This window comes from Emydura macquarii, unplaced genomic scaffold (assembly GCF_026122565.2).
Source record: "Emydura macquarii macquarii isolate MOO-44397 ecotype Brisbane River unplaced genomic scaffold, CSIRO-AGI_Emac_v2 contig_1790, whole genome shotgun sequence".
Taxonomy (NCBI): Eukaryota; Metazoa; Chordata; order Testudines; family Chelidae; genus Emydura; species Emydura macquarii.
In genome coordinates, this window is record NW_027131927.1 from 7,490,264 (window position 1) to 7,506,008 (window position 15,745).

The 15,745-nt window shown below is 39.5% G+C and overlaps 1 protein-coding gene across 2 annotated transcripts in view; it reads left to right on the forward strand.

Annotated features, from left to right (window-relative positions):
• LOC137158875 (placenta-specific gene 8 protein-like) overlaps positions 1 to 7,378 on the forward strand; it is a 21,199-nt gene extending 13,821 nt beyond the window's left edge. For both annotated transcript variants that reach the window (XM_067556837.1, XM_067556836.1), the window contains exons 2-5: positions 2,623 to 2,767; positions 3,795 to 3,919; positions 5,797 to 5,905; positions 7,219 to 7,378. In XM_067556837.1, coding sequence (XP_067412938.1) covers positions 2,659 to 2,767; positions 3,795 to 3,919; positions 5,797 to 5,901 — 339 coding nt within the window. In that variant the 5' untranslated portion in view covers positions 2,623 to 2,658 and the 3' untranslated portion in view covers positions 5,902 to 5,905; positions 7,219 to 7,378. The remainder of the gene's footprint in view (positions 1 to 2,622; positions 2,768 to 3,794; positions 3,920 to 5,796; positions 5,906 to 7,218) is intronic.
• The last annotated feature ends 8,367 nt before the right edge of the window (positions 7,379 to 15,745 follow it).

A 15,745-nucleotide genomic window follows, 5' to 3' on the forward strand; every position in this document is an offset into this window, starting at 1 on the left:
CTACATTGGAGAAGCATGTGCTAGGTGTGGTGGAATGGGGATACACACTCCAGCCTCTCTCTAACCCACTCCCATGCCCCTATCCAATCCCTCTTCAGGGACCCCTCTCTTGAGTCCGTGCTAAGACAAAAAGTGCAGACTCTATGTTCTTTGGGAGTGATAAAAGAAGTGGGGCACGCATTTTGTTCCTGATATTTCCTAATACCCAAAGCCAGAGGAGGAACTTGGAACTTGGAACTTGAACAAATACATCAAGAAGATAAAGTTCCTCGTGGTATCCCTGTATAGGTGGTAAGACTGGTTTCAGTCACCCAGTCATGACCAGGTTTCTGACTGGCAGAAACAATTTATCAGAGACCAACACCTTCCTGGGTTTTGATCTGGTGTTGTGTGCTCTTATGGACCCTCCTTTTTAAACTTTTAACATTGTGCTGGTTACTGCACCTGTCAGCAAAGGTGGATTTCCTAGTGGCCATCACCTCCTCCTGAAGAGTGGGAGACGCGAACACACTGGTCACAGAGCCACCCTACGCTGTGTTCTGCAAAGCCAAGGCTCAACTGCGACCACACCCCACATTCCTCTTGATGGTGTTGTCTGATTTCCAGTCGGATCAGTCTATATATGTGCCAGTTTTCTTTCTGAAGCTGCTTATGCACAAGGACAAGTGATGGCTCCAGACCTTGGATGTTTATCAAGCATGGGCGTTTTACCTAAACAGGATGAAGTCTTTTTGAGTGACTTCCCGATTCTTGTCTCTTATACAGAACATATGAAAGGCAATCCGATTCCAAGTCAGAGGCTCTCAAAATGGATCACCAGCTACGTTACAATCTTCTATGCTGGCAAAGGAATACACCGCCTGCAAAACTCATAATGCACTTGATCCGAGTTCATTTGATCTCAGCAACGTTTGTGGCACATGTCCCAATTATGGACCTCTGTAGAGCAGCAACGTGATCTTCCATTCATACTTTCACCAGATATCACGCACTGTTTGCTGCATTAAGGGAGGACACAAACGCACATAGGTGGTCCTACGATCTCTCTTCTGATGAGACTTCACGCCCCACCTCTTGGGTAACAGTTTGGGAGTCACCTGATACAATGGACATATGCAAGCACTCAAAGAAGAAAAAATGGTTATTCACCTCATAACTGTTATTCTTTGAGATGTATTGCATGTGTCCATTACATGACCCAACTTCCTTCCCTGGCATCGAAGTGTACCCATTGGCTTCTGGTGCAAAGGAACTGAGTGGGGTGGAGTGGCTCCATCCTTTATACCATCACTTCAGAGCACTGGGAGCTTGGCTGTGGGTGGAGCCTCACCTACGGGTACCAGCAGAGAAAACTCCAGCACCGATGCACGTGACATGCACACACCTGTGGTGTAATGGTCATATGCAACAAATCTTGAAGAACAATAGTTATGAGAAGGACTGACCATTTTCTCCTTTGTGAAAACCCAGTAATAAATGCCATTCAAATATATTAAAAAAATATATATTTTGATATGGTGTCAAATAAAATCCAAATGTATTAAAGGGACACTAACTATAAAACTAGTTGATTAAAAAAATTAGTCAATATAGACGTACCATGAAACATTTTCACTTAAGTGATTTTTAAGTTGGTGTGCCTTTAACATGTGCAGTTATAGTGTGTACAATACATATTCTACATATGGACAATACAATACACTGCTGTCTGAAAATATATGAAAACTGTTGTTGCCAGAATCATTCCTGATTTAGGCAAGCCACCATTGAAGTCAAAGGGAATTACACTCATCCCTTTAATCAGGCAATGTCTATATTGACGGCGGCACTTGTCGGCACCGCCAGATCGATTCTACAGGATCGATTGAGCAGTAGTGGAGACCCACTCAATCGATCCGGAAGTCGATGCCATTAATCCACCCCCACAAAAAGAGTAGTGCTGCATCAACGTCAGTGCAGCGTAGTGGGGATGCTATGGTAGGTAGAAGTTAGGAAGTCGACAGGAGATATGCAAGCTCTCTACAATAGCTTGTGTTTCTCCCATCGACTACCGCTGAATTTCGCCAGTAGTGTAGACCAGGCCATAGTGTTAGCAGCAGGAAGAAAATCCCGATTTGAAGGCTGATCTCTGTGTTTGAGATTTCTATTTCTGCAATAATGTCTGTAGTATTTTGTATTGTGATGGTCTCAGATTACACACACCAAGTAGGATCAGTGTAGGTCAGAACTCACCTGGAGATGGCCAAGGAACTGTTAGATGTTACTGGAAGACATACTGACCATTCAGTTAGAAGCACCCTTTACTTTGAATCAGCAATGTGATTGTAGGGGAAAATATGCTTTTGGATTGAAACTTCACCCTTTCATAACCTGGTCTGAAGAAACTGAGCCATCCCTGGGCTAACGCCATTGACTACAATTTGGCCTAAGATGTCCACCAAAACTATCATGGTTTTACAGCATTGCTTCTAATGAAGTGAGAAACATGGTGCCATTTCACAAAGCAATGGGAATAACAGTCTCTTAAGTGTATCACCACAATGATGAGACACCCTGACTGTGTGCAGCGCAGATAGTCACTAGCAGAGCTTTTTAACGTGTTCCTTTTATTTTCCCTTCTAGGCTGCAAACTTCTAAACTCGTCTGGGGAAACTAGAAATGGCCTGTCAGCCTGTTGTTACGAATCAGCCCCAGTTTGGCATTGCTTCTATTGCACGTAATTCCTGGCAGACTGAGACATTCGACTGCTGCAATGACTGTAAAATCTGTAAGTGGATATGTGAATATCTTCTTTTTGTTTTGGCTTGTGGTGTCTTGATTTTGAGATTATTGTTATTTCGCCATTCATTAATGAGGGTGGGGGAACATTTGTCTATTATTTATATTCAAAAGAGTGGCTTGTGGTGAGTGGTCCCATATGCACACCGTGAGCCAACCACTAGATGGCAACATCACTCACCAGTCACTCACACACACGCGAAGTGAATACTTGTACTTCTGCCCCATTCAGACAACCAAGAGTCACAGATCCAATGGGCTGGTGCCAACTGGTAATAAATCGATATTTTGCAGACAACAGACACAACTACTGGATATAAAACACACAGATAGGACTAAAACATTGGTCTTTCAATTCCAAACTATAGACCTCTACTATTTATGTTAAAGAAGAACTCCACATCAGTTATTCTTATTTTAAAAAGAAACCTTGATGCCAAACTTTCAGCCCTCGAACCATATTTTTCATTTATAATTAAATATACTTGCTACGACTGCTCTGAAATGATCCTTTTTTTCTTCCAAGGAACCGTCCTGCACACAGAACATGGCTTATTATAGAATCAAAATGTTTACCAAAGATCTACATGAATTAAACACAGACCAAGTCTACACAATATACTAACCAAACCAGCTAGTGTTCCAATCAAACATAATGGTTTGAAATTCAAACATTCGCTATTTGTTTTGCTCTCTAAAGTTCACTATGAGATATCAGATTATTAGATCCTCTATTTCCATTCTTTAGGGGACCTACGTAGTGATGTCACCTGCTATTTCATTTGTTACGCAGGGAGAGAGCTGCAGCTGGGGTAACAGCTTCATGTGACGTCACTGCTGAGGTCTTTCAAAGACCCCACCTTCATTTGTACTAGCTCTGATTCATTGGTACATGCCTAACTTTCTCCTTCTATTTGTCCAGGCAGTTCTATGTCTCTCCTAAAAGTGGGGGTGAAAGTTAACTGACTGCATAAATGAAAGGGAGAATATCCATTTGTTGTTTTGTCATTATGCAGGTGCATGTGGAACATTCTGTTTCTGTTGTCTCGCGTGTAAAGTTGCGAAAGATATGGATGAATGCTGCTGTTGTGGCTCAAGTGTTGCCATGAGGACTCTCTACCGGTCAAGATACAGAATCCCGGTTAGTTACAGTCTAATCGTTTTGTTTAGCCCGTGCTCAAAAGAACGTGTGATGAACACCAGAGAGGGGGAGGAATAACATGAAGGGACCTGGGAAAGATAGAAATGTGGCCATAACATTTGTGTTACTGTGTCACAGTTCAGGGAACTGCACCTGTGTTCCCACTCTGTGGCCACCAAGGGCACCTATTCTTAGGCTTCCCGCTCCCCAGTTGTCATCTCTCTTAGGCGGACACATGTCTCTCTCCTCCTGACCAAGGTATTTCCAGGCTGCACAGTCCCCTGCATACATTGTGATATCTCCAGCAATCCAGACTACTAATCAGCCTGTGTCTGCACTTTGCTTTCTCTCTAGGGGCTATGAACAGCTGTAATTGCCCACAGTTACAAGTTACTTCACAACTCCTTCTAAGCAAGCATATTTATTTTTAGAGTAAAATCATTACAGAGAAAACCTGTTAAAAACAGTAAAAGAACCTACACCCATGCTAATAAGCTTACCAGAGATCCCCAGCCCTAACAAAGGCACTGGTAGGAGTCAGTCCTTCAAACCTCAGAAAGCGGCTTTTCTGTGGTCACAAGTTCATAGTAGCCTAAGCTCAGAACTAACACAAACCATGAATAGTTCAAACTTTCCTCTGTATAGTTTGGGCTTTTGATCTTCAGACTCTGGGAACAGCTAGTCAGCAGACTGAGGTCCTCTTTGTAGCTTACAAAGGTTGGATCCTTGCATAACCAGAGGTGAGAATTTGCATTCACCTCTCCCCATGTATTCCCCAGGAAAGCCATTTAACTCTATTTGTCCTGAAAGATCATTCTCGTCAGACACATTGTTTCAGAAAAGCTCAGCACTAGTCACAATCTAGCCACTTTACGTAGATAAGCCAAGATCTTTTTAAAATTTAGCCCTTTGTCACAAAGCCCAAAGACAAGAGTTCTTCTGTGTGATTCTAGTCAGCCCACATCTACAATATTTTGTTCACTGCTGGTTTCTTCAATACCAGATGGATGTAGATGAATTGGAAGGAAATCAGAGAACAGCAGTGAAAATAATTAGGAGCACTGACTTCTAAGAAAATTTAAAACTAATATGTATAGTTTGGCCAAGCATTAATACAGGGGGCTATAACTACAAAATCTGAAAGGTGTAGAGCAATGTTTTAAGGTATGGTATCAGAAATACTAACAGAACAAAGGTAGAAGGAAAATTTAGGGTGAATATCTGAAAACACTTCCTAATGCTAAGAGGAAGTAAGCTGTAGAGAACCATCCCAATTTAAGGGCTGAAAACCCCATTACTGGAGACATTTAAAATGGAAACTGACAAACTCCAGGGAATATTCTGTAAGGACCAATCCTGCACAGATAGGGAGGTGGACTAGCTTGACCTAGCTGGGCTTTCAATCTCTATTCTCATTTGACAGGTAGCTGCTAAAGTGTGGTTGTTAGTGGGTAGTCCTCATCCATTATTTAAACCTGCTTCTAAACTTGAGTAAATAGCTTCTTTGGGGCCTGACCCAGCTCTCTTAAGAGGCACCTTGGCGCCCGCAGCCCAATCTCTCTTCCTCCTACAGCAGGCAACTGCTTGCCAGCTGCGGACATATCTCCTTTTTTCCTGCTTGTAATAGCAGGGACTTGGACTACATAACCAAGTGAGAGGCGTGGCCACTTTTAATGTCTGTGAGTGTGACAAAAAGCCTTCAGGAAAAGAAGTTTAACTACATTCTTTTCCATAATGTCCCTGTCACTCAAAGGCAGCATTGCAGGCCCATATTCTAGTCTGACTTTAGGTCCATTCAATGTACTAAAATCAATGAAAAGTTAGATGTACATCTTATGGAGTCTACAGCCTGTAATATTTTTATTCTTTTTAACTAGGGAACCCTCGTCTGCGATTGCTGCACTGCCGTGTGTTGCGCTCCATGTTCTCTCTGTCAACTGAAGAGAGATATTAACATAAGGAAAGAAGCGGGGACATTCTAGTAAGGTTTGTCACTTGTTTAATATGTATTTGTGAGCATATTTGATAGATCAAGAGGCTTCTCTAATGCGATGGCTCAATTGAAGTTAGTTGTAGGACAAATGGGACATGTGATGGAAAAGTTGGTATAGTATTAAAATGATATGCAAATTAGTGACCAGGTCTGATTAAGATAGAGAGGGAATATTCTGCTGTGCTCACCCTGTGTGTATTTAACTGAAATCTTCCAAGATTGCCATCTGTAATATGGCTTTTGTAAATCAGCAGGTACTTGACATGTGTTAGAGTCACCACAGCAACAAGGATTGAGAGTTGTAAGGCAACTCAAGCCAATTTGAAAGAAAAAGTGTATTATTACTATGGTCAAAATGCCTGGCGGGCATGGAATGGAAGACCACGAGGCAGCAAGGCCATCTATTACTTGGGGAGAGCCTAGCTGGTAAACTGAAGGTGCAGAGTATTCCACTCTAGGTGACATCTGTAGTAGGACTCCACAAAGGAACAGAGCATGTCAAACACAAACAAGAATGGGGCCAGAGGGTGTGTTCTACTGAGAACCCTACATGACTCAACTGTTGAGGAAGTTGCAGAGGGAAGCAACTGCCATGTTGCTACTTCCTTCATTCCAAGAAGCAGATGCTCCGGTCGAGCAGTACCCTTGCATAGCAATGTGTGGCGTGACCAGCCATTGCTCAGCTCCATTCCACTGCAAGGAAAAGTGCTTTGTTCAGTAGGACTTTACTCACTTGTTCAGGATTAGCCCCTACTTTAGGATATTACCATCTATCAGAACTACAGCTCAGTGTAAAAGGAGAATCAAAGTCACGTCAAGAATGTGAGGGTTCTATTCGTGGAGAAGGTGTAGCTCACGGGTGGGGTTTTCAAATGGCTCAGGACTGAGCTAACTCTGCCCCCACTGATGTCAGCAGGACAACTCGTTAACTTCAGTGAAAATTTAAGCAAATGCTGAGATGAGAGCTTTTAAAAACCTCCCTCAAAATGTAGGCACATATTTGTTCATCTTGCACTGAAAAAAACCAAAACTGCACCACAGAGGGTCTGATTTTCAGGCACATTGAAGATCTTCATATAAACTGAGGAAAAGGCTAGGCTCTTGTATTCATGTTTTTCAATAATATCCAGTGAGTCACATCCTGTTTTCACGCACCTGCAGCATCCTGGCTTTGAGGCAGATTTATACAGTAAGCATTCAAGCAATGTAAAACATAATACACCACCCTGAAATTTACTTAACAAAACCAATAGTATTGTGAATCTCTCAGCCTTTGTGTATAACTGTCTTTTCTCGCCCATTTCAGGTGTTCCTGTGTTCATTTGTATGTCCTAGAGCCTCCATATGCAAAAGTTTTCCGTCTCCTGTTGTATTTACTGTTCACCAAAGTTCTGTTGTAGGCCTTTTAATGTAATTGCTACCAAGCACTATTTGTAAGAAAACATCAATAAAGGAAACAACCTCAAATTTTCTTTGCCTCACTTATTGTGCACAGATGTGTGTTAATTTTATCATCACTACAGCTTCTTGAGGTTCTACTGTACTAAGCTGTCTTGGAAAGAGTATTCTGTTCCCAATATCTTGCTAATACTAGCCTACTCTAGGTCTATGGAATACTCTTCTCACAATATTTCTGCTGCCGTCATACAAGAGCATAAGACAGACTAAGCTCTGACAGTTAACTTATTTTCTTGCTACCTGACTTGTAAGAGAAGTTTGTTTCTTTTCCTGAATGTAGTAGATACCTAAATTGCAAATCCAACATGAGAAACTTGGAAGGTTACAACTATATTACAGTTTTCATACATTGAAACTCAAACTGTTAGAGTGCAGTATTACAAGCAACTGTTTAAAAAAACACAGGATATGTTGATCTAATTGTCTCATTTTTCATTTTATTGGAATAACCTCAACTCACAGGAATGTGATACTTACGTTTTCATAACACAACAACCAAATGGAAAGTGACACGACCACAAAGCAGTTTAATAAACAGCAAGTACTATTACAAAGTAAGAATTTTTGCTGCACAGATTGTATTTCTCCCTGGACTGTTAAACCACAGCTTTCTAAGTAGCAAAGCATATTTCTGATACAGCACTACCATAGTGGGTACATTGAAACAACTTCTTGAGTTTTAAATAAAATACTGTATAAATCAGGGGTTTAGAGGAAAATGAATAGAAGTAAAGGTTGAATTTTCAGGTGGTTGTTTCATAGTTTAAAAAAAAAAAAGTCTATTTACCAAATCTATAGTTCAGTTATTTCTAAATTTAGAGATATTAAGTGGAGTGCCTGTACATTACATGATGAAGTACTGCAGGACAAAATGGCTGTGGAAAATTTCCTACTGAACATGTATTTATAAGATTAATAGGATGAAAAAAAATGTTTGCAGTCTGGTATAACTATTTTGTGTAGTGTCAAGTTCTCTTAAACTTTAAAAACCAGGAAAGTACAGCCTTGTAAGTAACAAGCAGACCAGATAAACTGCTACTTACAGTACAGACTCTGCCATCTGCTGGCTATAAGAAGACCAAGCACAGTCACTTTTGGTGTAAGATTTATTTGGGTTATGTAGCAGATCCTCATTTTAAAATATAACTTGCTCATATTGTAGGGAACAGCACAACTAATTTAATTTTGAATTGCACCACCAGAAATTGAGGGACAACCTTACTTCAAAATGAAGTATTCCATGAATTTGATCAATAAATCCATTCAGGTGACCCTTAGTTATCATCTGAGAAGCTATCTTTTCTCCTGCAAAGCAGGAATCAGAGAGACAGATCTGAGAAATTGTATTCATTTTGTTTCAAACATATTTATGAAGTTCATTTAAAAAAAAAATCCCTAACCCTTACACAGCTCCCCTCCTCCAATTTGCTTTAAGACACTTCATTATTGCTGCCCAGGTTCTGGGCCAAAGAAAAACTAGATGGACTCCCTTTGGCACCAGTTGATGCAACTGCTTAATCCACTTCATATTGTTGCTTCTGAGCGAAGTTAAGCACTTTCTCTCCCTCCCCACCCCTCAAAATGAGCTAAACGTTTTGCATGCTGAACATGTTGGCCATGTGATAGTCTTTCAAACTCCGAAAGGCAGTGCCGAGTATGAACTACTGGGCTGGTTGTAACAAGATTTCACATTTACACTAAACCATAACTTCAGAAGTCTCACTTGGAGTATGGAACCTTGAACAAGAGCCTCTAACCTCTGAAAACTGTGCTATAGTATGAAAGAATTCGTATTAAATAACTGGCCTACAGTGCCCTTTAAATACACTGTATCAACACTGTTGCTTAAGCAAAGTAACTTGAAAAGCTGAACTGCTTAAAGTTATAACCAAAAATACTTGTTAATATCACTCTTTGCCAACTTTTTAGAACTTGTTTCTGGCATTCAAAAATCACCATGCAGGATACAAATAAGATGTTGGCTGCAGGGATCTCTGATAATACTCCACGCTTTTCAATGATAATATTGTTGAATAGTTTGCTTGCACATAACAAGTTGTATTCAATAAAAGCTCTGTCCAAGAGTCTTGAATCTTAGCGATAACAATGAACTGTCATTTTATTCTAAGAGTTTTCAATGTACTTTTTCTTGCACTGTGAGCAAAAGTTCACTAAAAGTTTATATGCACAGAGTATCTAGCCATATCTGGTTTCCTTAAAGCACTATTACTCCTTACAGGAGGGAACAAGCAATAGGAAACTGACTTAATATAGATAACTGTTCAAAGTAAGAAACCTAGAAGAACATCTTTAGTTTCGCTAGTTCAGTTCTAGGACATCCAAGCGGAGATGATCTTGTGGTTAAGGTACTGGAGGACTCTGGAGATCCAAGTTCATTTTCAGACTCTGCTACAGGTTTCATGTATGACCTTTTAGAAAAATGAGTTATTCTGTGCCTCAGTTCTCCCAGCCTGAGAAATGGGGATACTGCTACTCTCCTTTTTCCCAGCTTTTGTCTTCTTATTGTAGCTCTTTAGGGTAGGGTCTGCCTCTTCCTGTGTTTGTGGAGTACCTAGCACATGGAGCTCTGATCTTAGCGCCTCTGAGCACTGTCCTAACACAAATATAGCTATCAGCCAGAGAAGGAGAAATGCTGCAACAGTTACACACACATTGAAACAATCCTTGTTAATTACTGTTTTGGACCAGACAGCATAGATTGTAGACAATAAGAGCTTGGGGTTCAAAAGATGGATGCAGCTTATTTGGTCAGAGGAACCTTTTAAAACTTTTTTTCATTTTGATCTTCGTGTTCAGTGTGGCACCCAGAATTAGACATGCTTACTCCTGCTGAGATCTCATCAAGGGTAACTCTCGTGGTCTTACAGATGACAATCCTGTTAATGCACCCCGGAATGATGATAGCCTTTTTTCACAACTGCATCACTCTATTAACTCATGTTTTATTTGTGACCCACGATAACCCCAGGTCCTTTTCAGCAGTACTACCACCTAGCCAGTTATTCCCTATTTTGTAGTTACACATTTGATTTTTCCTTCCTAAATGAAGTATTTTGCACTTATCTTTGTGTTTGACCATGTATGACTCACTCTATACCTCATCTTACTTTCTAGGCTTATCTTATCCATTGTTATATTGTTCATTGTAAATGGTTTCCCGGGTCTCCCCTTATCTTAGCTAGGGCAGACATTCTCTTTCCAGCTTCCTGATTAATTTGCCTTGCTAATTCTGTCTTCCAAGAAATAAGGCCTACCCACATCCAATTACTCATGTCAAGCTAAGTCTGCACTGATCTGCTCAGGGTCATATCCAGGAGTGTCAATCCCATAGCCTGGATGCTCGGGTTGAACTCCTTGGAGACAACTTGTTCTCAGGAAGTACAATCCATCCTGGTTAGCAGCAGAAAGGAGTCTACAGGATCAACATACTTAGCTAAATAGAAGAGATCTTTTTCAATCTACATGGCTTCTCATCACCTTTCTCCCACTCAAGCCAGAATTTCAGGACATCTTGGACTATTCGTTATACTTTAAAATAGGACTTTCCATTAGCTCTATGAGTTCAGTTAGCTGCTATCTCAGCTGTCCTTCCTATTAATGGCTCCTCAGTTTTTTTCACACCTAGTGATACTGAATTTTCTTAAAGGATTGTGTGTACTCTCCAATCAGAGATCTGGTCCTATCTTGGAGTCTAAACTTAGTTTTAATACACCTAGTGAGTCTTCCTTTTGAACCTATGGCAACTTGCTCTATGTCACAGCATTCTATGAAGACTGCATTTTTAGTGGCTATTACATCAGCCACAAGAGTGTCTGAGATGCAAATGCTATTGGCAGAACCTCCATTTTGTGGCCATTGCAGAAAGACTAAATGGGTGAACATTTTCAGTACTGAGATTATTGCATTGAATATCTTGCATAAGATCTTGTTCTGATCTGGCAGATGTAACTCCTCCAAATAAGATAAGAGCTCAGGTTATCCTAAGAGCCCGTCTAAGCAACGTACTGACTGTGGACATCTGTAAGGTGGCTATGTGGTCATCAGGTCACACCTTCTCCAGACACTATGCCATCACTCCATCTTCTTGAGCCAATGCAAACTTCGGCAAGTCTGTACTTCATTCCCTGTTCAAGTGGTTCTGAAGTCCCACCTCCCACAGGAAATCCACTGGTAAGTCACTGACAGCAAAATGTATATTTGCAAAAATATGGTCAAAATTCTCCACCTCGCATGCACTGGGCACACAGACCCCTGCAGTGGAATACATGTGTCCACGCTACATCTTGAAGAACGAGTTACTGGGGAGGTAAGTATTAATTCTGTTCTAAAGGACACATAGCGAGGCCATGCACGCAAATCTCGCAAGATATCTCTCTCTCTCTCTCTCTCTCTCACTCACGCTCACACACGTATGTATGCATCCATCCATCCCTTTCCTCCTCCTTCCCAGAACAATTAAGCGTACATTCAAGCCAAATTGTAGACTGTTTTAAAGACAAACTACCAAACATACATTCAAACTAGTTTTATATTATTTTATAGGTAATTTATCCACATAAACACATTCATATTTGTTTTTCAATATTAATTTATGTAAAACACAAATACACACAGCCTAACCTAAAGGAAATTTAATGGGGTAATGGCTAATACACCCAAGCAGGAGACAAAATGCAAGCCTAGTTTAAAATGTTCTATGTAAAAGAGTCTTTAACATTTTACTTCTCTTTCGACAAAGAGTGTCCTTTTTGTTAAAGTAAAATGTAACGCTTTCAGAATTTAAGATGCAAATGGAATGTAGATTTATTAAAATTATCAAACTTGGATTTAACAAATAAAACTAAAACAGCAATGGAGTAGTAGGGAAACATATTTTTAGTATTTGAGAGGCAGTAGATGCAACAAAATGTTCTTAAGATTCAGTATATCTAAAGTGCTTTTGTGGTAAATATTTTGCATTATTAACTATTTTGGCCCATTGAGTGAATATAAATAAGAACTTATAAATCATTAAACACTTACGCACACAAATCCACACAGAGTAACCCACATTTTTAAAAGGACCATGAACAAACAAGACAACATGGATTAGAGATTTGGTCTGGATTTGAGAGGAATATTTGGTAGTTGTCATTTTAGCACGGGTAAATGCATGTCATCCAGGCAAGTCTTCCAAACCTGAGGCAACATATTTGCCTGCTGCTCCTTTGCTTTCCAACTATCTAATCAGTTTCTCAAAGAGGTTCAGAAGTAGTAAGTCAGTAACACCTACAAAGGTATCAGGAAGATTAGGTATACGTACCAGGGCTACACGGCAAGATTGGTCATTTCTGACTAAGATGTAAAACCTAATGCAACAAAAATGCTTCTCTTTACCTGCTCAGTGGTATTTTAGAGAAGCATCTCAAAAGCAACAACTCTTGTTTCTTAGTAACCTTAGACATAAGTTGGTCCCTAAAAAAATAGCAGTAATTAAACACGAAACCTATAAGAATGGTGGGGTGCAAACCACTGTCAGCATTGTAGAGTCACACCAGTGCAGAATTCCAAGCCCAAACATTTTTTTTAATGGCTAAAAATGTCCTGTGACAGAATCAAAATGCATCAACAGCCTTACATTTGTAGCAATAGTTTATAGAGCTGGCTGCAAAATAATTATTTTTTCCATTTAATTTAACATCCCCGAGAATTAATTTTTCTGCAGTTTATATAAAACTTGACCTTGTATAGTGGTTTTAAAACCGTAACTTCTACCATGCCTCCACATCCACCCCACCTCTCAAGAATTTTGGTTTTGTCTTAATCAAAGAGGAAGAGGTCTTGTGAAATAAAAATTACTGAACAATGTTTCAAAGAGCTACTACCCCAACTTAAAAAAAAAAAGCTTATTTTTAAAGCTGTGCCTACATAAATTGCTTAGCATGCAAAAAACATCAACCAAGCAAAGAATTTTCTAAACTCAGTTTACAAAGATAGGATATAATTGTATTGTAGGGTCATCTGCCGATTCTAAAAAATATTTCAGATACCAGGATACAATATAAAACCCCTTATTTACAGAGGGATTTTACAATAAAATAAATTTAACAGACAAGCCAAAGCTTTGTAACTTCATGAAGAATACAGAGACCAGCTGTTGTATTCAACACCGTTATCTGAAGAAAGATATCCCCCTACATCCACTCCACATACCCTTCCCCTCTTTTCCTGGCTTGTTTTTCTAAAACTGCCATCTTCTCTGTATTCTCCTGATGAACATACAGCTTTTAATCAAAGATCCAATGAAATAAGAAAGAACATCAAACAAAGTTTTAAAAAGTAAACTACCCTAAACTTTTCAACATTTAACCTGAAAAAGCAGGGCATGGGGATAAGAGCTGGCTTGAATTTTAGTGGAAACTTTGACAACCAATAAATCGTTTTTTAGTGAAACAGTTTTGTGTCCCTGCTTTGTGAGATGTCAAGCTCTAGCATGGGCAAGAGTTCGTCAAACAAACTCCCCCCGGTTTCATGAGGCATTATTTCCCCCTGTTGTTTTGCCTAACTGTCTAATAATTTTTCAGGAGGGTCTCAGTAAATAACTAACATTAACAAAAGCATTTAGAGGATTGTATACTTGGTGATGTTTTGTAGCTGTACCTGCAAAGTAACAATTACACTGTTTGTTTTATTTTTCATCCCATTGAAGGGGCCCTGAAGAATTAATGTTCCGGTTCTTGTATAACACTTTTACACACGCTGTAACCATAGATAGTGGTCAATAATACAAGACAGTATATGACAGATCTGAGAAACTGCTGAAAACAGAGACTAAAGCCCTGATGTGGAGGGACTAGAGGGAAATTAAAAGGCATCGTTGAGGTGGAAGGGGGATGATTCAAGAGGAGATGAGAAGTAAATGGGGGAGGTAGTTTGCACTGGCCTGTATACCTAAAGAACCCCTGGGCCACAGAGTTCCCTCATTTTCTCAAATCTCCTCTTAAATCGGCCCTTCTTGCACTCCAACTATGCCTTTTAATTTTGCAAGATTAAAATCTCATCCTTGGTGTTGCATAATAGATTTATTTTGTGTTTGATGTACATCATTTCATGATGGAAAAACAGATGCCCGTTATTAAAAAATAATCTTAAAAGATATTCTGTAATTAAACCGCTTCGTTACAAGTAGCCAATGGCAATCTTGGAAAGCCACATGATCAGTTTATCAATTATTGTAGCATATGGAATATATATCAGGGACTTGGCTGAACTTCAACCAGGAAAAGGGAACTCGTGCGCTCTCTCTCTTCACTACAGCTCTGCAAGCGGTATGTGCATATTTCTTTGAGTTTGGCAAAGTTCAGTGTATTAACATTTTAGAGAGCTGTTAGCTACTTAGTTGTTTATTTCTGGGAAGTGAAGTTAGTAAAAAGTGAGAATCTTATATTCTCTACTCAACAAACCAATTAAGGCAAAATGAAATATGCTGTGAATCCTACTAATGGGTAGTTGACAAAATTATGCACTCAGAATGGATAGCAGAATAATTTTTGTTTGTTTTTTGCCTGCCACTGTTCAGACTGTAACACAGTTGATATTTCTCAGAAAGTTGGAGGCTGATTTTACTGAAAAATTAACTGTGCTACAGTTGAAATTCGGCTGCATATACTTCAAAATGACCAACAGAGACAAAATACATCTTAGTAATGGTATTGGGATTGTGAAACATTCTTCAGAAAGATTCAAGGTTCTTTCTATCCTATGTGCTTTGATATTATCCAGGATATTATTATCTTTAAGAGAAGGCAATATGTCACTTTCTGTTTTCAGTATGTTCTACCCTCCTTTCACCTATTTTCTGTCCTCTTGAAAGATGCAACGACTTCTTTTCCCGCAATCTTGTTCAGTCACCAAGATGTATATAATACTAGTGACAGCAGAGACCAGCTTTGCAATATCTCTTAATTAGGAAAGGAGAAGGTAGGTGAATGGACCTAGGGTTTAAGTGACATGGAAACTGTATATAGAGCACTATATGCATCTTGTAAGAGTCAGTATAATGAAGCCCTGATTTTATGTTTATGGTGAGTGTTTGTTACTTTTATTATTTTCTACCCATGCAATCACATTAGCGTCAGTTACTATGTGTAACAATAGGGCAGAATTTTGCCTACAGTGTTTTGACTGAAAGTGGTGTCTCATGTTTCTGATCTGTAGAAAGCGATATTACTAAAATCATAGTCAGACTGGAGGCCCTTTGTTTTTCAAAAACCTCTTGCTCAGTTATCAGCAAGAAGATCAGAGATGTTAAAGGTTTTAGTTTTACACCTTAATAACCATTTATTTTAGAAACGAAACAAACAGGCTTGTTATTA